Below are 27,563 nucleotides of genomic sequence, written 5' to 3' on the forward strand. Positions count from 1 at the left end.
TTTGTAAGAAATCCAAATCTTGTCTAATAGGGCTAAACAAATATCATTGTTAACTAGTGAATACAAATACCTATATAAATATAATGAGAAAATATAATTCCATACAATTAATTAATTCTGTTGGACAATATTTTTAAGTACCTACAGTTGTCATTATTCTGTATTGGAAACAGTGACATATACAAAAATTAATAGGACATGGGTGTTCCAGTATTAAGCAAAAAAAGAAAAGAAAAAGGGCAACTCCTTTTGGGCATGAAGAAACAAATTACATTTTGGCCAGGTCTAATTCCTCATAGACTCCCCAAAACACAGTTTGCATGGATGCCATGAAGTCTGGAAACAAGAGAAAATGAAATAAGCTAACTTAATTGTGATCAGGGAGATTATAGTTGGCTATCATGCTATAAAGACATAGATGCAAGATTAAATAGAAAAGTGAGGTGAAACTATAGAAGAGAAGAAAAGACGTCAAATATAATAGAGATAATAGAAAGCTCAAACAAAAATGAAGATGAAACTTTGATTTCCTAAGGTCTCAGGTAATGATAGGCAAATCAAGCTTCGACTGTAGCTGCTTGGGAAAATTAGATGATTTTTTGTTTTCATTTTTTAAGGAAGGGAAAAAAGCAAAAAATTCTGAATACAATTTCTAGAAAAACTAGGAACACATTACTCATTCCAACCACATAACATAACAAGGACTGTTTACCAAAGAAAGCCATAGCTTAAGCTTTGTATAACTAAAGGTTTGTTTATTATGTAAGGATCACTTTCGAATGAAATAGCCACCTTCCATTGAAGAGAATCTCTTAGCTGCTCCAGCCTTTCATTTTGTAGCTAAATGGTTCTCCTGGTGGGTGTGGTTTTGGGAAAGACTGAGTAGAGCAGGGTTTTTGTTATTCTATAAATTTATAATTTAAAAATTCTAACATGGTCAAATTTTTTTTTATGATATATGTCATTGTCCCAAATCCCATGAAGGAAAGGAAAGGTTGCTCAGATTTTGATAAGCACAAATTGGGATAATTTTAACAGCATAATGAGTCAAGTTTTTTTTTTTTTTCTGCTTGTTTTTTGTTTTGTGTTTTCCATTTGAGCACCTTTAAATGGAGCCATTCCTCTTAGGGTATACCAATTAGTCTGCATTTAAGGAACATGGCAAGTTGCTGTTAGATCAAAGCAGAGATGAGTGTCTGATGAGAGGGACAGGCTGATTGTTATGTCTCATTAGTAACCTGCAAATTGACAGAGCTTCCTTTCATATTGCAGCAATGGGGGTGCAAAGCATTACTGGCCATTTATTTTATTTTGTTGACACACATGCTCCGTTCTACAGCATTAGATTTTTAAACTGAGCATCCTTTGGCCCACTTTTTATATATACCAAAAAGCTAGTGATGAGTCAATATTTCATGTACCCTATTTAAACTGTAGTCTTAATAGTGGCTTCTATAATACTATACATGAAATTCTGACTTATGGCTAGATTTAGTGTTTATAGCCGTTCCACTTAAACTTTGGTTGCTCAAATATAAGAGTGTGCTTTTTAACAAAATCTTACCATTTGCAACAGCATGGATGGACCTAGAGGGTATTATGCTAAGTGAAATATGTCAGTCAGAGAAAGCCAAATACCACATGATTTTACTTATATATGAAATCTAAAGAGCAATATAAACAAACAAACAAAATAGAAACAGACTCAGACACAGAGAACAGACTGATGGTTGCCAGAGGGGAGGGTGGTTAGGGGACTGGGTGAAAAATGTGAAAGGACTGAGAAGCACAGATTGGTGGTTACAGAATAGTCCTGGGGATGTAAAGTACAGCATAGGAAATATAGTCAACAATATTGTAATAACTATGCTGCCACTGGGTCATGCAAATATCAGGGGGGACACTTTGTAAAGTATATGATTATCTAATTGCTTTGCTGTACCCCTAATATAAAATAATATTGAATATAAACTGTAATTGAAAAAAATGTAAGACTATGTCTTTCAAAAGAGGACATCTGGTCATCTCATCAAAAGAAATTTGGGCAGCATAATTTCCTTTCTATAATTTTACATTTCCTCTCAAAACATGGTCACAAATAGAATAAGAAGTGAGCACTCGCAGGAAGAAAGGCTTCGGAGAAAAGATGGTATAGGTCTTATATGTAGATCATATGCCAGACACTCTATTAAAATGAGCATTACATTCTCATTTAGACCTCACAGTGACTGTAGTGCATAAAGTCATCGTTGCCACATTTTATTTCCCAGGTCACTTTGACTTTCAGGTTATACCCACATACTCCAACTACTTGGTGCAGTGATAAAACATTTTATATAATCCCTTATCAACCCTGAATTCCTGGATTTTATATGGACAGAAAAAGATTAACAGGGGAAAGTGCCACCCTCTTTTCTATTTTTTATTTTTATTTTTTATCCTCACCCGAGGACATTTTTCCATTTTTTGTACAGATAGAGTGGGAGGGAGAGAGAGAGAGGGAAACATCAATGTGAAAGGGACACATCGAGTGGCCGCCATCCGCACGACCAACCAGGGCCTGGGACAAACTGCAACCGAGGCACGTGCCCTTAGCAGGAACCGAACCCGGGTCTCTCCAGACCGCAGGCGGACGCTCCAACCGCTGAGCCAAACCGGCCAGGGCTCTATTATTTTTTTTTTTTTTTTTAATTCCTACCCAAGGACATTTTCCATTTTTTGTTCAGATAGAGTGGGAGGGAGAGAGAGAGAGAGAGAGAGAGAGAGAGAAAGAGAAACATCGACGTGAAAGGGACACATCGTGTGGTTCCCACCCGCACGACCCAACCAGGGCTGGGGACAAAGTGCAACTGAGGTACATGCCCTTTGCGGGAACCGAACCCGGGTCTCCCCGGACCTCAGGCTAATGCTCTAACTGCTGAGCCAAACTGGCCAGGACCACCCTCTTATTTTTTTAAAAATAATTTGGCTTCAGGGTAGTGATTATTCCTGCTACTTATCAAATTTAGCCAAAGAACATATACGCATGACCCGTAGACACAGACAACAGTGTGGTGATGGCCAGTGTGGGGATGGGGGCACTTAAAGGGGCAGAAAATGAGGACATCTGTAATAATGTCAACAATAAAAATAAAGTTAAAGATATGTTTGTTGACACCATTTGCATATACATGAAGTAAGAGCCACAGTTATTGATGAAACACTAAGGCATTTGACTGTATTACTAATACATCTTTTTGTACTGAAGAAGCATTCTTTTGAGATCTCACCATATAGCTGTGCACCCCTCAGGGTGATGATGACTCTTCTTCTACCTACCTAACCTGTTCATGTTCCGCCATCCCATGTCCCGCCATCCCCACTGCCACCATTCCAGTCTAAGATTCCACCATCTTTTGCCAAGGCTAATGTAATAACCTTCTTACTAACTGGTTTCCTCTATATACCTTTGGTCCACTAAAATTAATATTCCAAATAGCAGTCATGGTGATATTTATAAAATGTGAATCAGATCATTTCATCTTCCTGCCCCAAATTCTCCAATGGCTTTCTTTAGCAATTGTACTAAAATGTAACCTTCTTATGAAATATTTGCACAAACTCTGGCCCTTGTTTACTTCTCAGACTTTGTCTCCTATCTGGCAATGTGCTGGGACTGGTACTTTCTGGTTTGTAAGAATTAATTGTTAAACAGTCAAGAATTTTGTAAGCGAGTGATGTCATGTTGATAGATTGAAACAGACCATGGTGGGAATGTTTACATTACAGAAATCAGCAAATACTACAAATCAGGGTTTTTAATTAAAAAACTTTGTTTTTTTTGTATTTAGGAGATCTGTTTGTTAATCATTTACCAGCACACCACTGTTGCTGTTGCTCTCTGTCTTACTCACCATGTTCCATGACCCTGGTTTTGTCTATTCTTCCAACATCTAGGCATGCTACTCTCTGTGGGGCCTTTGCTCTTGCTATTCTCTTTGGATCTTCCTCCTTTGGACTTCCATATGACTGTGGCTTCTCTTCATCATTCTAAGTCCAAATGTCACCTTCTCAAGAGACTTCCCATGACTCCCTTTGTCAAAGGACCACCATATGTGACTCCAGTTTCTCTATAACATTAACTTTGTCCCTACAGCCTAGAATAGTGCTTTTAAAATCATGTGCTCTTGTATCAGCGTATATTTGGTTTCAAGCCACAAAAAAATCACATCATAAAGCATATATTTGTCTCATAGACGAGAGTCATGGGGTTGAGAAGTTCAAAGCCAGTATAGCAGCTCAGTGATGACATCAAGGTCTAGGTCTCTTCCTTCTTCCTGCTCCACCTTTCTTAGCATACCATGGTCATTGTCATAATTACAAAATGGCTCTTTCACCTCTGGGCACTTTAAGATGTTGTAGCTGGCAAAAGAAAGGGGAAACAAGAAGGGTGCAAAGACCAGCATGCTGAAGGCATATGCCAGCATTTTGTCCATTTAAAAGGCTTTCTGGCTTTGGCCAGTTAGAGAGCATTGGTCTGCGGTCCAAAGAGAGCCGTGTTCAGTTCCTGCTAATGGCGTGTACCTCGGTGGCGATTTGTCCCCAGCTCCGGTTGGGGTCGTGCAGGAGGCAGCCACTCGATGTGTCCCTTTCACATCGATATTTCTCTCTCTCTCTTCCTCTCCCTCTCACTCTACCTGAACAAAAATGGAAAAAGGTCCTCAAGTGAGGATAAAAAAAAATAAATAATAATAATAATAATAATAAATAAATAAATAACTTTCTGGAAGAAAACTTGACTTGAGGTGGTGAACACACAGTACAATACAGATGATGTATCATAGAATTGTACACCCGAAACCTATGTAATCTCATTAACCAATGTCACTCCAATAAATTAAAGAAAAAAAGAAAGAAAAAACTATACTAGAAGCCATACCCAGTGACATTTTACACTTGCAACAGCTTAGCTAAATTGCAAAAGAGTCTGGAAACAGAAGTATGTTTGGTTTCTAGCTTTTGCAGTAGAAGAAAGCAAGGAATACTATGGTTTTAGATGGCTTTGGGTCAGATAATTTATATTGTTTGCCATAGTATTTGATATTTTTTATGAAATTAATAAGCAATATGTTTCAAGTGACCCAGCTCCATCTTCATCCAAGTTCCAGATTCAGATGAGTCATGGATTCAATTTGGAAGTCTGAACGTCAATCAAGTTAATCAAAATTCATCATTAAGGAAAGAGAAGATGATAGTTGAACTATTCTATATCTCTGGAAGCTCATCTCATTTAAGTTGCAACATTTTGTCATTATTTCTGGTTACAGCATTCAACATCTTAAAGATAATCTTTCCAAAATATGTTATCTTGCCATCATAGGCAATTGATGATGATTTGATCATTTTTCAATGTGTTATCAATATGAACACAATGATTATACCATCATGTATTGAAAGTTTACTGTATGGGACTTTGGACACTGTTATGACTGATTGCCCCAGCTTACAATGGTCTATGATGCTCTATTGAAAACTTAAATTTGCCATATTGTTTTATTTCTAATCCATTTTGTGGGAGAGAATAGAGAAATAAATCAGAACATGGGCATTGGAGTCAAACACATATAGTTTTGAATCCTGGCCCTACGATTTACTAGTTGTGTAGCCTTGGGCCAGATCATTCATCTTTCTGAGCCTTAGTTGTTGTTTTTATTCATTTATTTTTTTTACTTTAACTATATAATGGAAACAGTAGTAATCTTTTTATATACTGTGAGAATTTTATAAGATGATCTAAATGAGGCAAGTAAGCACTGAATAAATGATGCCTATCAACTTACTTTGTTCTGGGTCATACATTAAACTGTCAGCACCCTGTAAAAGTGCATCTGGGAGCCGCTTCCTGCCTCAGAACCATCTGCGATGACTAGTAAAGAGCAGATTTCAAGGCCCCGTGCTCAGCTTCTTTTTTTCCCTAATCCTCACCTGAGGATATGTTTATTGATTTTAGAGAGAGAAGAAGGGAGAGAGAGAAACATTGATGTGAGAGAAAAACACCGATTGGTTGCCTCTCTTGCACACCGTAACCGGAGACCAAATCCACAACGTAGGCAGGTGCCCCAACCGGGAATTGAACCCTCAGACTTTGGGTATGAGGGATGACATGCCAACCAGCTGAGCCACACTGACCAGAGCTGCTGCTGCTTTTCTTTTGAATCTGAATTTTTAGTAAATAGTCCAGGGCTAAATTTGTGTGTTGACTAAAATTTGAGAACCACTATTTTTCAGCCTTCAAGCAAGGATTTGTTGATCAGATTCACTTAATCTCTGCGAACAAAGATGCTTGGAGAACAGGTGCTGGGAATGATTGGAAGAATATGGATTCCTGAGCCACATCTCAAATGTAGCCCAGATTTTAGAGTCCTAATGCCAAGATTCAAATACTAACTCTCCAACTTACTAGCTCTTTCCTTGGAGAAGTAATTTTTACTCCATGGCCCTCATTTTCCTTTTATATTAAATGGGGATAATAATAGTACCTACTTCATAGTGCCGTTAAGAGGAGGAAGATGTTTAGATCAATGCCATACTGAACATTACATGGACAGCAATTAGTATTATGAGTGGCACTGTTATTAGAACCCCGGGGTGTACCTCAAGAGTCCATATCAGTGATTCAACATAGTCACGCATTATAAACACTGAGAACTCTGAAGAGCCTAACGTTCAGACCATATCTCAGAACAATGAAATCAGAAATATATGTGGGAAGGATCTAGGTATCTGTTTTTATTTTTATTTTTCCAGTACTCACAGGTTATTTCAGTGGACAGACAAGGCTGAGAACCGTTCCTCCATATCATTGAAAAACTCTCCAGGCGATTGTAGAAAGGGATACATATATCCCTTGTTCTCCTGCATTTCACTTTATTGCGTTTCGCAGATATCGGTGTTTTTACCAACAAGGCAAGGACCTCCACCGGCAAAACGATGATAACTCTCACTTTACTGTGATACCCGATTTATTGCAATGATCTGGAACCTAACTCGAAATATCTCAGAGGCATGCCTGTACCGGTAAATGGAACAGGGGTTAATCTTTATTGAGGGATATTAAGAAAGATTAAGAGCTCAGCCTCTGACCAAGAAAGCCTGCAGAGCACAGGGCAATTATAAAAGTACTGAATGCTGAAGGGAAAAGCTGCTAAAAGAACGCTGTGATCGGAATGAAAATAAAAGGCGCCGGGCTTAGAATCACTTAGATTCAGATTCCCAAGCCCACATCTCCTGTTTGTTAACGAGAGACTTACATTCTTATAAGCCTCCATTTTTTTCATCACCTAATGTCATGGGTTTTTACTATCCATAAAGTTGTCATAAGGATAAAATGGGTTAAAAGATGGGAAGTGTTTAGCATACAATGGCCCCTGCTTCGTAGACATTAAATAAACGTTTATTGTTGTTGTTGCTTTTAGAAGTGGGGATTCTTAGAAGTGGAGTGCAGAGTGTAAGAAAGAGTGAGAAGCCCTGGCTGATTTGGCTCAGCAGTTAACGCGTCAGCTCATGGACCAGAGAGACCCTGGTTCGGTTCTCGCTCAGGGCACGTACATCAGTTGCAGTTTGTCCCTGGCTTCGGTTGGGATCACGTGGGTGGCAGCCACTCGATGTGTCTCTCTCGCATTGATGTTTCTCTCTCTCTCTCTTCCTCCCTCTCTCCCTCCCACTCTATCTGAAGATAAATGCAAAAAAAAAAAAAAGTCCTCAGGTGAGGATAAAAAAAAAAAGCATGAGGAGTCAAGGGCAGTACCCAAGTAGTTTGATTAGATAATGGAATGAATGGTAGCGGTATGAACCTGAGAGTTGGTGGATGAGAAGAGTTGGTTTCTGAGATCTTCATGCTTTTGTTGTGTTTGTAAATCAGCCTCCCCAGTCCTTATCCTCATATTCCTTATAATCTGAACCATACCAGTAAACCCAGACTATTATACATTAGCAACCAAACTTGGTAGTTTCATAAAGTAAGTGTAAGGAAGTTCTGAATAAGAACTTCATGGGAGCCCTGGCCGGTTTGGCTCAGCGGTTAGAGCGTTGGCCTGCGGTCCGGAGAGACCCGGGTTCAGTTCCCGCTAAGGGCACGTACCTCGGTTGCAGTTTGTCCCCAACCCTGGCCAGTCGTGCGAGTGGCAGCCACTCAATGTGTCTCTTTCCCGTCGATGTTTCTCTCTCTCTCTGTTCCTCTCTCTTCCTCCCACTCTACCTGAACAAAAAACAAAAAAAAGAACTTCATGGGAACTCACGAATACACTACACACACTTTGTGCAATAGTTTTAAGAACAAATCTTTTGCTGACTCAAAGGTTTCTTTTGCTGCCTTCCAGATTCAGGCCTTGCAGGTTTCTGGCACCTGTACCGAGCTAAAGGGAATGTGAATTCCATTTAAAACTGCCGTCGCATCTTTGTTTTCTCACTCACCACCGCTTTGTTTGCAGCGCCAGCCAGGTCTGGGCTGGACGGACCTGAAAATCACTTTTGGTTTTTAGATTTCTTTTGGCTTTTTAGCACCTGCTGTATATTCCATAACCTCATCGTGCTAGGTTCCCTTGGGTAGGTACGAGCAAGATGGTTCAGGCCCAAGTGGGCACTGCTCCTCAGTTCTGTGCCTCTGATCAGAGGGGCAGAGGGGCAGGCAGATCAAGCCCATCGCCTGTGCAACCAGGAAAGAGATCTGTCTGCCCCGTGCAGGCACCCCAATGCCTACAATTTGTTCTGGAGGAACACTTCTCATTTAGTGGATGGAAGGGAAACAAAAGACCTCGTTCTCTGTCCCAAGCTAATGACTTAGCAATTCCCCATAAATTTTTTGTTCATCTTACAACAATGTGTTAATAAGGTTTGGAAAAGGCCTGTAGTATAATATAACAGGTCTGGCCCGGCTTTTAATACGTCTTCATGGGGTGTGTCTGGTTTCCTTGATGACTCTATTTTAAACAATATTTCTAGACTTTGGATGCCATAGGAGTCATCTGGAAGCTTTTAAAAAAAACTGCTGACTAGATCCCACTTTTAGAAATGTTGATTTAATTGGTCTGGAGCAGCAGGCTGGTTTAAGAATTCCACAAGTGTGTCTATGAGTAGCCTTGGCTAAGGAATGCTGGTTCCGAATGTGGGTGGTAACCAGTCTAATTAATTTTATTCACGGGCTTTTAATTTTTCTCCTGGAAGAATCCCATTTAGTGTCCTGTTACATAGAGTCAGAGGAAATGCAAGCGTTCCTGTAATGTTGGGGCTGAAAGAACCTGAAGGATCGTTTTGTTTCCTTTCTCTCCAAATGGGGTGTGTGAACCAACTTCAGAATCACCAAGCAGTTGTTTAAAAGACACATTTTTGAGTCTTATTCTCACACTTCCTGAATCAATCTCTCTGAGGTGGAATTGAGGCACCAGGAACCTTAGTAAGTTCACCTAGACTGTTCTTTGTCACATTCATGATTCAGAACCGTTACTCTGTACAGGAGCTTCTCAACCCCGACTGCAAATTAGAATCACATGGAGGCTATAAAAATCGCCATGCCAACTAGGCCAGTGGTCCTCAACCCTGGCTGGACTTGAGCATCACCTGGAGGGCTTTACAAAACCTCATGCCCAGACCCCACCCTGTGCCAGTCACATCAGACTCTCTAGGGGTGGAACCCAGTCATCTATGGTTTTTAAATCTCTCCAGGGATACCCATCTGTAACCAAGGGTGAAAACCATGTTCTGAATATTCTGGTTCATTTTGTTTGGGGTGGGTCTTAGCATTAATCATTTTTAAATGCACTCCTGATCGTTTTAATGTGCAGCCAAGGTTGAAAAGTGATGAATATCACAGGTTTTCACCTTTCTGAACTTTCTCCAGGGTTGCCCCACACCAGACCCAAGTCAGTTTTGACCAAGGCTGATAGGTCTGGTCTCATGGGAAGTTATGTGTCTACCTAGACATAAATCTCTAACCCCTTCCTTTCTGAGCCTTTCTCATTCATTAATCTATCACTCATTCAACAAACATATATTAAACCCCTAATATTTGCTAAGTACTTGCACTATATTATGGATACAATGACAAATAAGATATTGTTCTGACACCTCAAGAGCCTTATAGATTTGCAAGGGTATTTTTTTTTTCTTTTTCTTTTTTTTTTTTTTTTTTTTTGCAAACAGGTATTGCAGAGAGAAGACATGATTACTGTGGATGAATGAAAAAAGGCCTGTAAGCAGCTAAATCTGCCTTGAAGAAACAGGGAAGACATGCCTAAGGAGGTGCTATTTAAGCCAAGGCTTCCCGACATGACCTATAAAACACCCTCCATGATGTGATTTCTCTCCACTTCCTTTCTTGCTCTCTTGCCCTGGTTGCAACTTCAGCCATACTGAACTCCTTTCAGTTCTTTGAATGCCCACACTCTCTTGATAAGACTTCAATCTGCATTTATTTTCCTGGAACATTCTTCCATTTTCCCCACTTGCACCTCCTACCTAGACTCTGCTTAGCTGTTGTTACTGCCACAAAGAGGTCCTCTCTGACCTCACGGATGATGATAAATGTCTGGTATAGGTCCATGCACTGACTTGCAGTACTTCTTTTACAGCACACACCCACTTTATTGCACATCTATGACCCCTTAAATCTGTAAATTTCTTGAAAGCAAGAGCAACCAGCTGTCTCCTGGGACACTATGTGTTCCTGCCACTCCTAGATGAGTCAATGAATTGTATTCCAGGCACAGGGGGTGACATGTGCAGAGTCATAGAGGCATGAAATTCTGTGGCATGTCCTAGAGTAACAAAAATGTCGGGCGGACAAAGTATAAGATGGGCAGGAGGAGGTTTCTAGAGCCAAGTCAGAAGAGGCCGGTTGTTAAGGACCTTGTGTGTAACCCGAAGTGTTCTGAACTTCACCCTGTAGGCAGTGGGAAGCCAGAGAAGGCTTTATGTGGGGGAGTATAACAATGAGGTTTATCATTCAAAACAATCATTCTGGAAGCAGTATGGAGTATGGACTGAAAAAGAAAAAAGATTAATTGAAAGAACAGTTAGGGAATGTTCCAATACTATGGCTAAAAAATAATAAAGGCTTCCCTGAAGTATAATGAAGCAAAGAGGCTCCATTCAAAAAGCATTTTTGAGATAAAATCTATAGTACTTGCTGACTAGCTGCTTGCAAGGGTGAATGTGAAAGAGGATGCCATGGCCTAGCTTAAAAGACAAGCTGGGGATGCTGTAGTGGAAATAGGAATATAGGAAGAGAAGAGCTAGTGTCAAGATTTTTTTTTTTAAAAAAAAAAAGCTCATTGTTAAACATGATGAGAATTTCATTTAACTGAGGACATCTAAGTGTAGAGTCTTTTGTGCAATTAGATATGCATAAAATTCTTAGCTTGGTACCTTATTGATTGTGGATGTGGCTGGTATTGTCCAATTGACTATGTTGACTTCCCGTTTATGTACAAAAAGACAAACTTTTGAAAATGGCAGTGTCGTATTGATTTCATGATTTGTGCTTCTTTTGGCCACGATTGGCAATCAGTTTGGCAATACATCAAGGAAAAATCTTCATTTAAGTCACTTATTGCGTATGTTCATTGTTTAGATACATTCACCTATGAAAACCCCACCCAAATTCTGGGGTGGAAACGATTTTATTTTAGGTAGCTAGGCTGTAGTATTCCTTTCTCGTCTGATGGTGAATTCAGAAAGGAAGTGTCTTATTCTTCTTATTAAATTTAGTGCCACAGCTACTAGGAACACAGATTAGTGGATGGATGGACAGATGAATTTATAATCTGATGGCAGGGCTATGGAATACTTTCTGGAACTAATCACTTAGGAATTGAAAACCTCTGGTCTATACATAAATGTCTAAGAGAACGTTCAGTGGGTGTTGACTGTACACAGCCACAGAGGTAGAAGAGATCGCCATAGGCATTATTAAAATGGCCTTTCATCATAACATTTTCTCCTGGCAATGCAAAACCAACTTGGGAATTTTGAAGCTATGGCAATAAAATACTGTGTTTCTTGATGCATGAACCTTTGATACTGTTCAGTGAAAGAGAAGCATTTATATTAATTGTTATTAAAAACTCGTTTGCTTGGTATTGTCCTAGAAGCTGGTAGGTGGTTACACGATCATTTTCTTATTTTAGGAAGATAACTTTGTGAACCCGTGAAGAGGCTGGAGGAGAAAAAATGATTCCAGTTGGATAGAACAGAGATGATGGTGAGGGCCTGGAATAACTCAATGGCAGTTAAATGGAGAGAGCCCATCAATTAATTCATTCATTATCAAACATTTATTCACTGTATTATACCAAACTCTGGGGATGCAGTGATGACCAAACCAGATAAAGTTCTACCCTGTAGGAGATTATAGACAAGATGAAGAGATGTACATTAATCAAATCATTATACTAATAAATGTAAAATTGCAGATGTGATAAATGTGGTATGGTTAAGAAAAAGTCAAACTGAGAAAACCATCTGAGAAATAGAATTGACAGGACTCATTTGCTTATTGGGGTATCAGAATAAATAAAAGACACATTTCCTGCTCTTTGTCTGAAAGAACAGTCAAACTGCCCATCCATATATTATATTATATATCCATATATATTATGTATGAAATGACACCAAAGAAGATGTATTCAGTGACAAAATGTGTGAAATAGAATAAAATGGCTTTTTAGCAAAAGAGTAGTAGATCAATAAACTATGAATTGTAAATTCTGATTTTATAGTTAATTCCACTTAATTGTCATCATCACAATTCAGTTGGAGTGATGGTGCTTTGCTGATGAGACACAGTTTACTCTAGGTCTTTTCATTTTGATTTTCTTTTTTTTATTCAGATGTTGCCAGAGCAATTGAATTACTGGAAAAACTACAGGAGTCTGGAGAAGTTCCAGTGCACAAGCTACAATCCCTTAAAAAAGTGCTTCAGAGTGAGTTTTGTACTGCTATTCGAGAGGTATGATACTCAGATTCTAATAACTATGTTCAGCCATATATCTTCTGAGTGGAAAACATGTCTTTTCCACACAAACAGTTGAAATGCTTAAGATTGGAACTACATTTCTGCCTTCTGTTTTTAGCTCCTTGGACAGATGATAAAATATAATTTAGTCTGCTAAATTCTTGAATTAGATTCAATCAGGATTTGTATGTTCACATAAAACCAAATGTTGACCTTATGGTACCAATAAAGTGACTGGCTTAGCAGGTAACTGTTACATATAGTTTAAACTTTTCAGTGGTCACATGAAGTCATCTGGAAATTCAGTTAGAAATAGTCATAATTAATGAGGGCTGAGATTTTTTTAAAAAAAAACATTCAGCTAAATCTTTCACAAGCAAATCTGAAAGAGTAACCTCCTACTGACTAGTTATAGTTATCCAAACATTACTGTCTAGTGCAGCGATTTTCAACTTTTTTCATCTCATGGCACATACAAACTAACTACTAAAATTCTGCAACACACCAAAAAGTATATTTTTTGCCAATCTGACTAAAAAATAGGTATAATTTTGATGGGTTTACAATAAATAATAATAATAGTGGTAATTACCTACCCTTATTTCTCCAACGTGACTTTTAAAAAAATTAAGTGCCTATACTTGTATGTAAGAATTAACCAATGAGATACAACCTTATTATGAGAGGTGACTTATAAAGTTGAAATAAGATTCAACTTTATTATGACCTATATATTTATTGTTCAAGACAGGACATTCATACTGGATTGCTATTGTTGTGTTGGCTATTGTCCTTTTCATTTTGACAATCTAAGGGTAAAGAGGTCAGTGCCTCTGACTAAATAATCAGGTATTGCATGTGTTAAAAATTCTTACAGCACGTGGGTTAAAAAATCACTGGTTTAGTGCAATAAAGGAAAATCTGGACAGGTGCCCTTCTAACACATCTCTGTAATGCTCTCCTGGCTAATGGTTTTAAGATTCCTAAGGTGAAAACAGTATATAGTAATGACTATTTGAATTTTGTATTGACTTATGTGGTGGAATTGACTTGACAATGAATGAATTGAATTGTTTACAAAAAAATTCATATGAGAGATATATGCTATGTTGCTTTTTGAATAAAATAATATTCAGTAAGCCCATCACCTCTTCCCCATCAGGTACTAAGTAATTATTTCTTAATTTGAACCTAAAGTCCATAAATCTAGTATATCTGCCTTGCTAGAAGTCTCCAATAATGAATTACCTACCATCATCTTCTCCAAAGAGTTGAACCTAGTGACGGCCTGGACAGTTCCTTGTATCAGAGGGAATGCTTGTATCAACCTCCCTCTCTGCAACTCTGCTTGCAGCTAATGCACACTCTTTTATTTTTATTTTTTAATCCTCACCCAAGGATATATTTTCATTGATTTTTAGAGAGAGAGGAAGAGAGAGAAAAAGAGAGAGAGAAACATAAATTAGCTGCCTCCCGCATGTGCCTCAGCTGAGGATGGAACCTGCAAACTTTTGGTGTAAGGGATGAACTTCAAACAACTGAGCCACCCAGCCAGGGCAACGCACATTCTTTTACTGCAACAATGTTAGTTTATGTGTAGTCACTAGGTGGGAAAGACCCAGGTGACTAAGGTGGAGACATGTAACACCTCTCTCACTGTAGATTAAACTGTAGCCTACCCAATGAGGTTACATTTGGCTTTTGCCAGCTTTAGGCTGTACTTGTGCTAAATCTTTGTCATATGAAGTTACTGATTATTTAATTTTTGTTTATAATGAATACAGCTTGAGTAAATAACCATAATTGTGTCTCCAAGTTCTAATGTATAAAGTTGAACAAAGGCTACAGGGAAATTTCTCAGTGTGTGAACTCTTGGCCACCAGCTACTCAGTAGGAAAGGTAAAAGATGTGTGGAAAGTCTGTGGGTCTCCTCCTGGTCAAACTGCTGCAGCCACTCTGCAGACAAAGGTTAAATCTCTCATACATTCTTTTCTTTCTCCACAGAGTGCTACTTCCCTGAGCTCTGGTATCCAGCTTTTCATTTTTAGACATTCTGTCACCTCTTTTACTTTCCACAGGACTAACTAAACAATAGGACACATCAAATATGTTCTGTTGCGGCATAATGAATTGATGGTACTTTTCAGACACCCATGTAGAGATATCTAGCAGGCATCTGAGTCTGAAGCTTGGGGGGAAAGTTGGGTCTGGAGTTGTAATTGTGGTATAGATACCTGTTCAAATCAACACACAAGCCTTTTTCAAAAGAGAGAATGAGAGTAAAAAATAAATATAGAGACATTATATAGGAGTTATAAATATACCTTACAAACACTGTGTTAAAGTGGGGTATGAGTGTCATTAGAGGTCAGTGAAAACGTGTAGGCATAGGCAGTCCAACAGTGTCAGAGGGAAAAAGATGATACAATTTATCTGCCTTACATTTTTAAAAGTTGAACTAGTAAGGTTAATTTTATATGCAGTGTAATGTTCTTATAATTATTTTGTTCTTCAAGGCAATGCATGTTATACAGAAATTATTTTGGTGACTTCATCTTGGCTAACATTTCAAATGAGTTGCATGGTATTATTTATATTCATTAAGTTTGGAATTTCCTTTATTATTTTTTTGTGTCACTTTACATTAATTGTGGGAAGTAATGGTAAAATTAGCAATATGTATACAACAATTCTGAATCATAAAATACTCTGAATCAATGTAGTCAAAGTTTTTCAATAGAAACATAAAATATGAATACATGTTGTCAGGCAGGTGAATCTGTAGGCCAATAAAGAAAAATGCACCCATAGCCAACATCATACTCAATGGGAAAAAACTAAAAATGTTTTCCTCAAGATCAGGAACAAGACAGGGATGTCCATTTTCACCACTTTTATTCAATATAGTGCTAGGAATCCTAGCTACCACATTCAGACAAGAAGTAAAAATAAAAGGCATTCAACGGCATTGGAAAGGAAGAAGTAAAACTGTCGTTATTTGCAGATGAGATTATGTGTGTGTGTGTGTGTGTGTGTGTGTGTGTGTGTGTGTGCACTGTATATAGAGAACTCTAGGGATTCCACACAAAAATTTTCTAGAACTGATAAATGAATTCAGTAAAGTAGTTGGATACAAAATAAATATCCAGAAATCAGTTGCATTTTTATACACCAATGATGAACTATCAGAAAGGGAGACTAAGAAAACAATCTTATTTACAATCTCATAAAAAAAAAAAAATACAGAGGAATAAATTTAACCAAGGATGTAAAAGAACTATACTTGGAAAATGCTAAGACACTAAAGAAAGAAACTGAAGAAGATACAAATAAGTGGAAGCATATGCCATGTTGATGGATAGGAAGAATTGACATCATTGAAATGTTTATACTACCCAAAGCAGTCTATAGATTCAACACAATTCCTATCAAGATACCAGTGGTGTTTTTTACAGAACCAGACCAAATATTCTAAAAACTTATATGGAACCCAAAAAAGCTCAAATAGCCACAGTAATCTTGAGAAAGAAGAACAAAGTTGGAGGAATCACTCTAGTATAATTAGGAAATATGATCATGTTCAGTGGCAAATATCTGAAAATTAAATTCTGTTGATCCAAGAATCCTTTTATTCTTGGTCTCTTAGGTACTTTTATGTTGGCATGAAACCTTTGAAGTTTTGGTTTCTTATTCAAGTAATATTCAGAATCTGTCATTAAATTATTTGAGTTTTCCAGAAATATTTGCAAGTTAATACTTTCCAGTGTGAAAGTTATGAATTTTTTCATGACAGGCGGAGAAGAGAACAAGAACTTACAGTGGCATTATTCTTAGTTTTATTCACCAGAGCAGAAACAGGTACAGGTCATGGCATTGCCAACAAGCCTGTAAAATTCAAATTACGCTCAAAAAGCAAGTAGGGCAATAAATGCCAATTTTGTAATTGCCTTACACAAGCATAACAGTAGTTATTGTTACATATTGAAGCAATCCCATATTTTGTTTTACATTTTGATGAAACCACTTAATCAGCTCTTGGCATAGGTGCAGCTCTTATGTGGGAAGAATAATTTAATGAAATTTTATTTATTTATTTATTTATTTTTTTACTGCAAATGCATGATTAAAAGAGATGAGATGTTTTGTCTCTTTAACTATTTTTCTGTAATCTGTAATAAAGACAGAAATCATTTTTTGTGGAGATCAGCATCGAAGCACAACCATCTGTGCATTGATCTATTAATGAATATGTTGCACTTAAATGCCAATCCACACACAGCTTTATTCATAGAATATAGATAATAGTAGGCAGTTCTTATATTGCTTGTGTTTTATTGCTGAAGGAGCTAGAAAGGACCTGATTAATAATTAAATCGCTCCCATTCTGTGCAGGTAATTTCAGGGAGCACAGCAGATAAATGGGCTGACAATGTTGCTTTCCCATAGTGAGAGGTACTGACTGACAAATTTTTTAATGAAAGATGAAATAAAACATTTTTATGATACTGCCCTGGCCCATGTGGCTCAATCGGCTGGAGCATCACCCCATACATCAAAGGGTTGTAGGTCTGATTCCCAGTTAGGGCACATACCTGGGTTGTGGGTTCAAGCACTGGCTGGGGCGCATATAGAAGGCAACTGATTGATGTTGCTCTCTCCCCCCGCCTCAAATCAATGAACATATCTTTGGGTGAAGATAAAAAAATGGTACTGATTGTCCCAGTGATGACCATTTCTGTGATTTTAAGTGGCTTCCTTAAGTTTCTGTTTATCACTGTGTTAATTAGCTTGAATGATCCAAACTTATACATTGAATATAATAAGGGAATTTAAAGATTGAAATATACAGATTATATAATGTTGATTTTGGATAAAAGAATTTTGTAAGAGAATTGAATTGCCGTTCAAATGGCTTTATGGCCAAGAGACGGACTTTTCCTGACACTTTGTTCTTTGGGCCTCAGAGAAAAAACATCAATAGTATATGAGTCGTCATATTTTTAGAGGACATCTAATTTCTCCAAAAGAATACAAAGACGTTCTTTCTGAAACTAAAATAATTAAAACAGAACGAGCAGTCTATTTACTCTCATCATCTTTCAACTTTTAAAACATCAAGGCTTCCTTTTTCTTGGGTGATATGCTCATTGATTTGGTGTGTGAGGTACTGCTAAGAGTGGTCTGTGGTGAGGACTAGCTCCCACACATATGACTGTCATATGCACGTTTAACCCAAAAATGCAGAACTGAATCACAGTCACCAAAAACTGCCTTCCTTGGGCAATGACCAGATGTTGTCTGTTCGTATTTTATAGTGTAGTAGAACTGAAAAATAAGAAAATAAACCAACTCCATATGGAATCTATCATTCTGTGATAGGATTCTTTAAAAATATTACAGTTCTTTTCTTAGCGCACATGTTATAATCGGATTTTCTCATCCTCCTGAAAGCTAGATGTGGTGATGACGACTGCTTCTGCTAAGGAAATATGAGTGGCAGTGATCTGTGCCACTTTCTCATAGACACCTTTGAATCAGTGCATGCTTTGCTATGTTCCTTTCCCTTAGCCATCTGACTAGTGACGTTTTATAAGATAAATATCAATCAGGCTGGGTTGCAGAGTGAGAAAATGAGAACTGTAGGCTTTAGCCAACCTTTCATTAACATGTTACCTGAGCAAGAAGTAAACCTTTTTTCATCTAAGCCTCCAAGATATTGGGGTTGTTGTAACCCAAGCTATTCTGACAGACGCTAATCAACCACCGAGCCACATTTGCTTCGGATAAAGGTTATAAGCAGAATCAACCCTTTAACTGCTATAAAGCAAAATTAATTTTTTAAAAACTGTTATATATTTAGTAAGCTGTGATCAATCTTTTTAAAACTATATGAAATTGCCAACCAATATAAATACCCATGCCCATCAGGTGGTTCATAATTTTTTTTTTTACTTTTAAGGCACTTGGATCATAATTTTTGTTTGTTTCTAGATTATCTCCCATTTGCTCCTTTTCTCATTTTATTTCTTCTGAGGAGGCTCTAAACTTTAAGAATGAAGTTGACAATATGAAGTGGTTTTAAAATAAGATAAATAAAAGAAAACAGGCCACTCCATATAGTAAGGAATCTGGAAACCTGTTATAAGACGAGAAGTTAAGGACTTGGTGATATTTAGCCACAAAAAGAGAAAAATAGTGTTTAATATGATATTTGTCATTTGCTATTTGGTAGGATAAAGGGAAAGGGAAGTAACCATGCTAGACAACTGTACTGTAAATAGAAAAATGCAGACAACTAAAGATAACTATCAATACTCAGCAAGGGGCTCACTTGTAATGTAGGAAGTTCCTACAACAACAGTAGAGGTTAGATCGTCGTATTTTGGATCACTTTAGAGCAGGAGTGGGTTTTTTTGTTTGTTTGTTTTGTTATTTGCTTTGGCGTGTTTTATTTTTCCATTAAATTTGTTGGGGTGACAGTGGTTAGTAAGATTAGATATATTTCAAGTATACAGTTCTATGATGCAAGAACTGTATATTGGATTCTGGGCCCACCTGAAGGCACATATTCCTTTACTATATGTTCGACCCCCTTTGCTCTTCCTTTACTACCCCTCTGGTAGCCACCACACTGTTGTCTGTGTTTATAAGTTTTTATTTATTTGTTATTCTTATTTGTTCATTTCTTGCTTTCAACTTTATATCCCGTATATGAGTGACATCATATGGTTCTTAACTTTTCCTGTCTATCTTATTTCACTTAGCAAAATATTCTCAAGTTAATCCATGTTGTTCTAGATGCAATATTTCACCTTTTCTTCTGGCTAAGTAGTACTTCATTATATATATGTACCACATCTTCTTTATCCAATCATCTAGGGAAGGACACTTGAGTTGTTTTTATGTCTTGGCCACTGTGAATAACGCTGCAATGACCACAGGGGTGCATATATCTTTGTGAATAAATGTTTTCAAATTTTTCGGGTAGATACCCACAAGAGGGGTTGCTGGTAACTCTATTCTTAATTTTTTGAGGAGCCTCCATACTATTTTTCATAGTGGCTGTACCAGTTTACATTTCCACCAGCAGGGAATGAGTGTTCATTTTTCTTCACAACCTCTCCAACACATGTTATTAATTGTCTTCTTGATAATAGCCATTCTAAGTATAAGGAGGTATCTCATTGTAATTTGAATTTGCATTTCTCTTATAGCTGAGTTAAACATCTTTTCATTTATCTGTTGTTCATTTGTATTTCTTCTTGGGAGAAGTGTCTGTTCAGTTCCTCTGCCCATTTTTTTTTTTCCGCCAGATACCTTAATTTATTTTTGTGACAGATGTTTCTCCTTCCCCTCCCCTGACCCAGCATTATTGTCTATGTCCATTGGTCATGCATACATGTGTGTATGTTCTTTGGTTTCTCTCATCCATTCCCCTCGTCCCCCTCCTCTGAGGTCAGTCTGAACCATACTCCTTTCTATGTCTCTGGGTCTATTTTGTCCATCAGCTTATTTTGTTCATTATATTCCAAAAATAAGTGAGATAAAGTGACATTTGTCTTTTTCTGATTGGCTTATTTCACTTAGCATAATACTCTCCAGGTCCCTCCATGTCATCTCCCAGGATAAGAGATCTTTCTTTCTTACAACTGAATAGTGTTCCATTGTGTGTATGTGCCACAACTTTTTTATTTATTTATTTATTTTTTTGTTACAGATATTTTACCTTTTTACCCCATTGGCACCCCCCACCCCACCCCACCTCCGCCACGTCCCCGGCTTAGTTGTCCATGTCCATTGGTCATGCATACATGCATATAAGTTCTGTGGTTTATCTCTTCCCACCCCCCCACCCCCCATCCCCTCTTCTGAGGGATGTCAGTCTGTGCCCTACTTCCATGTGTCTGGGTCTACTGTATTCCTCAGACTGTTATGTTCATTATATTCCGTATATAAGTGAGATCATGTGGTATTTGTCTTTTTCTGCTTGGCTTCTTTCACTTAGGATAATACTTTCCAGGTCCCTCCATGTCGTCTCAAAGGATAAGAGATCTTTCTTTCTTACCGCTGCATAGTATTCCATTGTGTATATGTACCACAGCTTTTTGATCCATTCGTCTACTGGTGGACAGTTGGGCTGTTTCCAGATCTTAGCTATTGTAAATAGTGCTGCTATGAACATGGGGGTACATATATTCTTCCTGATTGGTGTTTCAGGCTTCTTAGGGTATATCCCTGGAAGTGGGATCACTGGGTCAAATGGCAGATCAATTTTTAATTTTTTGAGGAAACACCATATTGTTTTTCATAGTGGCTGCACCAGTCTGCATTCCCACCAGCAGTGTACTAGAGTCCCTTTTTCTCCACACCCTCGCCAGCACTTGTTTGATGATTTGTTGATGGCAACCATTCTGGCAGGTGTGAGGTGATACTTCATAGTTGTTTTAATTTGCATCTCTCTGATGATTAGTGATGTTGAGCATTTCTTCATATGTCTCTTGGCCATTTGTATGTCCTGTTTGGAGAGGTGTCTATTCAGCTCCTCTGCCCATTTTTTAATTGGGTTCTTTGTCTTCCTTTTGTGGAGTTGTATGAGCACTCTGTATATATTGGAAATTAACCCCTTGTCTGATACATCATTGGCAATGATGTTCTCCCATACAGTGGGTTGCCTTTCCATTTTGATGATTGTTTCTTTTGCTGTGCAGAAGCTTTTTAGTTTGATGTAGTCCCATGTGTTCATTTTCTCCTTTATTTCTGTTGCCTTAGGTGATGTATCAGTGAAAATTCTGCTCCGTATGATGTCCGAAATTTTGTTGCCTACATTTTCTTCTAGAATTTTTATGGATTCACGGGTCACATTTAAGTCTTTTATCCATTTTGAGTTTATTTTTGTGTATGGTATAAGTTGATGGTCTAGTTTCATTTTTTTGCATGTAGCTGTCCAATTTTCCCAACACCATTTATTAAAGAGGCTGTCTTTACTCCACTGTATGCTCTTGCCACCTTTGTCAAATATTAATTGAGCGTATTGCCATGGGTCCATTTCTGCGTTTTCAGTTCTGTTCCACTGGTCTATATGCCTGTTCTTGTGCCAGTACCAGGCTGTTTTGTTTACAGTCGCTTTGTAGTATAACCTGATATCTGGTATTGTGATCCCTCCAACTTTGTTCTTCTTTTTCAAGATTGCTGTGGCTATTCGGGGTCTTTTTTGGTTCCATATGAACTTTTGAAGTATTTGTTCTAGTTCTATGAAATATGTCATTGGTATTTTGATGGGGATTGCATTGAATCTATACATTGCTTTGGGTAGTATGGACATTTTAATTATGTTAATTCTTCCAATCCATGAACAGGGTATTTGCTTCCACTTTTTTATATCTTCCTCTATTTCTTTTTTCAATGACCTGTAGTTTTCTGCAAATAGGTCCTTTACTTCTTTGGTTAAGTTTATTCCTAGGTATCGTAATTTTTTTGGAGCGATGGTAAATGGGATTGTTTTTTCAGTTTCTCTTTCTGTGAGTTCATCATTGATGTACAAGAATGCCGTCGATTTCTTGACGTTAATTTTGTATCCTGCTAGTTTGCCAAATTCATTTATTAAGTCTAATAAATTTTTGATGGAGCCTTTAGGGTTTTCTATGTACAATATCATGTCATCTGCAAATAATGACAGTTTCACTTCCTCCTTTCCAATTTGGATCCCTTTTATTTTTTCTTCCTGTCTGATTGCTGTGGCTAAGACTTCCAGTACAATGTTAAATAAGAGTGGCGAAAGTGGACATCCCTGTCTTGTTCCTGTTCTTAATGGAAATGTTTTTAGTTTCTGTCCATTGAGTATGATGTTGGCTGTAGGTCTTTCATATATGGCCTTTATTATGTCGAGATATGATCCCTCTATTCCTACACTGCTGAGCGTTTTTATCAGAAATGGATGCTGGATTTTGTCGAATGCTTTTTCAGCATCTATTGATACGATCATGTGGTTTTTATTCTTCATTTTGTTTATGTGGTGTATCACGTTTATTGATTTGCGAATATTGTACCAGCCTTGCATCCCTGGAATGAATCCCACTTGGTCGTGGTGAATAATTTTTTTGATGTATTTCTGGATCCGATTTGCTAATATTTTGTTCAGGATTTTGGCGTCTATGTTCATCAGGGATATTGGCCTGTAGTTTTCTTTCTTCGTAGTGTCTTTTTCTGGTTTTGGAATTAGAATTATGCTGGCCTCATAGAATGTGTTTGGAAGTCTTCCTTCTTGAATTTTTTGAAATAGTTTGAGGAGAATGGGTGTTAGTTCTTTTTTGAATGTTCGGTAAAACTCCCCTGTGAAACCATCTGGGCCTGGGCTTTTGTTTGCTGGGAGAGTCTTGATTACCTCTTCAATTTCCTTAGTTGTTATTGGTCTGTTCAAGTTTTCTATCTCTTCCGGGAATAGTTTTGGGAGACTGTGTGTTTCTAGAAATTTGTCCATTTCGCTGAGATTGTCGAATTTGTTGCCATATAGTTGTTCATAGTAGTTGTTAACGATCTTTTGTATTTCCGTGGTGTTGGTTGTTACTTCTCCTCTTTCATTTCTGATTTTGTGTGTTTGGGTTCTCTCTCTTTGTTTCTTGGTGAGTCTAGCTAAGGGTCCATCTATCTTGTTTATCTTTTCGAAAAACCAGCTCTTTGTTTCATTGATCCTTTGAATTGTTTTTTTGGTCTCTATGTCATTTATTTCTGCTCTGATCTTTACTATTTCCTTCCTTCTACTTGCTCTGGGGTTTTCTTTTTGTTTGCTTTCTAATTCTTTAAGCTGTGAGGTTAGACAGTCAATTTGAAATTTTTCTTGTTTTTTGAGGTAGGCCTGTAGTGCTATGAACTTCCCTCTCAGAACTGCTTTCGCTGCATCCCATAGATTTTGTGTTGTTGTATGTTCATTTTCATTGGTTTCCAGGAAGTTTTTAATTTCTTCCTTGATCTCCTCGGTGACCCATTCATTGTTTAATAACATGCTATTTAGCCTCCATGTGTTGAAATGTCTTTGCATGTTGTTGTTGCAATTGATTTCTAGTTTCATGCCATTGTGATCTGAGAAGATGCTTGATATGATTTCAATCTTCTTGAACTTGTAGAGATTTAGTTTGTGTCCTATCATGTGGTCTATCTTTGAGAATGTCCCATGTGCACTTGAGAAGAATGTTTATTCTGTAGTTTTGGGGTGTAATTCTCTGTAGATATCTATTAAATCCATTTGGTCTAGTGCTTCATTTAGAGTCTCTGTTTCCTTGCTAATTTTTTGCCTAGAGGATCTATCCAGTGCTGTCAACGGGGTGTTGAAGTCCCCTGTTATGATTGTATTGTTGTCGATTTCTCCTTGGAAGTCCTCCAGAAGATTTTTAATATATTTTGGTGCTCCTATATTGGGTGCATATATGTTTATCAAGGTTATATCTTCCTGTTGGATAGATCCTTTCAATATTATGTAGTGGCCTTCTTTGTCTCTAGTTATGGCCTTCATTTTGAAATCTATTTTATCAGATATGAGAATTGCTACCCCAGCTTTTTTTTGCTTTCCATTTGCTTGGAAAATTTTTTTCCATCCCTTCACTTTCAACCTATGTGAGTCTTTTGTTGAGAGGTGGGGCTCTTGTAAACAACATATAGATTAGTCATGCTTTCTTATCCAATCAGCTACTCTGTGTCTCTTTATGGGAGCATTCAATCCATTTACGTTTAAGGTGATTATTGATATGTACTTATTTATTGCCATTTTTGTTTAGTGTGGTTCTATTTTTCTTCCCATTTCTACTGCTAATTACAGCAGTCCTTTTAACATTTCTTGCAGTGCTGGTTTGGTGCTAATGTATTCCCTTAGCTTTTTTTTGTCTGGGAAGCTCTTTATTTGATCTTCTATTTTGAATGATAGCCTTGCTGGGTAGAGTAGTCTTGGATTCAGATTCTTGTTTTTCATGACTTTGATTACTTCATGCCATTCTCTTCTGGCCTGTAGTGTTTCTTGTGAGAAGTCAGCTGAGAGCCTTATGGGGTTCCCTTTGTAGGTAACCTGTTGCTTATCTCTTGCTGCTTTTAGGATTCTCTCTTTGTCTTTAATTTGTGGCATTTTAATTACTATGTGTCTTGATGTGGGCCTGTTTGGGTTCTTCTTACTTGGGACTCTCTGTGCTTCTTGAACTTGAATGCCTTCTTCCTTCACCAAATTAGGGAAGTTTTCTCTCACTATTTTTTTGAATATATTCTCTATCCCTTGCTCCTTTTCTTCTTCTTCGGGGACTCCTATGATGCGAATATTATTACGTTTCCAGTTGTCCCATAGTTCTCTTAAGCTGTCTTCCTGTTTTTTAATAGTTTTTTCCTTTTATTTTTCTGATTGGTTGATTTTTTCTACCCTGTCTTCTAATTCACTGATCCGGTCCTCAGCTTCCCCTACTCTGCTTTTTAAACCTTCCAATGTGTTTTTCATTTCGGATATGTCATTTTTTATCTCTTCTTGTTGGTTTTTAATTTCCATTTGGCTTATTTTCAGTGTCTCTATGTCCTTACTCATGCTGTTCAGCTTCCTCAAGATCATGGCTCTGAATTCTAGCTTTGTTAACATGCTAATTGCTCCACATTGATCTCATCTTTGGTGGAGGTGTCTTGCTCTTTCATTTGGCTTCTGTTTCTGTGTTTCACCATTTTAGCTATCACTGTGGGCTTTGGAGCCTGTCAAGTTCTCCCTGTGGGTGTTGGTGTTCTGCTGTTTGTGGCTCCCTCTCCTGTGTTTAGATGAGCGAGGGAGGACCTGCGTTGAACACCACTGTCAAGTCTTACTTTCCTGGTTAAAGTTGCCAGCCCAGGAAAGGTACTGTTATCCTCTAGCTTTTTGCCTGGAGGCTAGCAGTCTAGGTTAATTGATGAGTTTTGGGTTATCAGTTGATTGAAAAACTCCCTCTGGTGCTCAGCCAAGGGGCTTTCCCGAGGGCGGGGCAGATGCTGGTTGTTAATGAGCCTCAATTAGCACTTCAGTGGCCCACAGGGTGGGGTTGGATCTCCGAGGGAGGGGCTGCTGCCTCTCCTCAGAGCCCTGGGAAGGAGCAATGTGGCCACCGTCCTGAGTGGCTGCACTCAGCCAAAGCTCTGAGCGCCCTCCAAACCCCGAGTGTCCCGACACAGTTCCAGTCCAGTTCGCCCTCCCTCCGCCGGAGCTCAAGGCGAGTGGCTGTTGCTGTTTCAGCCTCTGTCCTGGCTGCGCTGTGGAGCCGCCTGGGAGTGTAACCCGAGGGCGCCGCTTACAGCTGAGGCCGCTGCCGAGCTGCCGACCGTGGGCTCCCAGCCCCGTCTCGCGCCTTCGCAAGCCTACCGGGATGGAGTCAGTGTCCCTCGTTGTATGGTCCTCGCAAGCTGCTTTTCTGTTGGTTTTTCCCGTCGATTTGTCTGTGTTATAGTTGTAATTCCAGTTTGGTTCTGGGAGACGGTCTTTGTAGCTCCGTTCACTCCGCCGCCATTTTTCGGTCTTCCGCCACAACTTTTTTATCCATTCATCTACTGATGGACACTTGGGCTGTTTCCAGATCTTAGCTATTGTAAATAGTGCTGCTATGAACATAATGGTACACGTATTCTTTCTGATTGGTGTTTCAGGCTTCTTAGGGTATATCCCTGGAAGTGGGATCACTGGGTCAAATGGCAGATCAATTTTTAATTTTTTGAGGAAACACCATATTGTTTTTCATAGTGGCTGCACCAGTCTGCATTCCCACCAGCAGTGTACTAGAGTCCCCTTTTCTCCACACCCTCGCCAGCACTTGTTTGATGATTTGTTGATGGCAACCATTCTGGCAGGTGTGAGGTGATACTTCATAGTTGTTTTAATTTGCATCTCTCTGATGATTAGTGACATTGAGCATTTCCTCATATGTTTCTTGGCCATTTGTATGTCATTTTTGAAGAGGTGTCTATTTAGGATCTCTGCCCATTTTTTTTTCTTCTTCTTTTTTTATCCTTACCCAAGGACATTTTTCCATTTTTTGTTCAGATAGAGTGGAAAGGAGAGAGAGAGAGAGAGAGAGAGAGAGAGATATCAAAGTGAAAGAAACACATCGAGTGGTTGCCACCCACATGACCCAACCAGGGCCAGGAACAAACTGCAACCGAGGTACGTGCCCTTAGCAGGAACCAAATCCAGGTCTCTCTGGACTGCAGGCCGATGCTCTAACCACTGAGCCAAACCAGCCAGGGCTCTGCCCATTTTTTAATTGGGTTCTTTTTCTTCCTTTTGTTGAGTTGTATGAGTACTCTACATATTTGGGAAATTAACCCCTTATCTGATGTATCATTGGCAATTATGCTGTTTCTCTTGCCTTAGGTATCAGTGAAAATTCTGCTGCATATGATGTCTGAAATTTTATTGCCTACATCTTCTAGAATTTTTATTTATTCACAAGTTACATTTAAGTCTTTTATCCATTTTGAGTTTATTCTTGTGTATGCTGTAAGTTGGTGGTCTCCTTTTATTTTTTTGCATGAAGCTGTCCAATTTTCCCAACACCATTTATTAAAGAAGCTGTCTTTACTCCATTTTGCGACA

The 27,563-nt window shown here is 38.3% G+C and overlaps 1 protein-coding gene across 2 annotated transcripts in view; it reads left to right on the top strand.

Annotated features, from left to right (window-relative positions):
* The window catches only part of LIN7A (lin-7 homolog A, crumbs cell polarity complex component), a 148,645-nt gene that overhangs the window by 35,158 nt on the left and 85,924 nt on the right, over nt 1–27,563 (top strand). The window contains exons 1-2 of one of the 2 annotated variants that reach the window (XM_036252718.1): nt 12,161–12,235; nt 12,864–12,956. In XM_036252718.1, the coding sequence (XP_036108611.1) occupies nt 12,230–12,235; nt 12,864–12,956 (99 nt within the window). In that variant the 5' untranslated portion in view covers nt 12,161–12,229. Of the gene's footprint in view, nt 1–12,160; nt 12,236–12,863; nt 12,957–27,563 lie in introns of those variants that run through there. The other variant, XM_036252719.1, reaches the window with a different exon arrangement.

This window comes from Molossus molossus, unplaced genomic scaffold, assembly GCF_014108415.1.
Source record: "Molossus molossus isolate mMolMol1 unplaced genomic scaffold, mMolMol1.p scaffold_m16_p_10, whole genome shotgun sequence".
In the NCBI taxonomy this organism is placed as follows: Eukaryota; Metazoa; Chordata; class Mammalia; order Chiroptera; family Molossidae; genus Molossus; species Molossus molossus.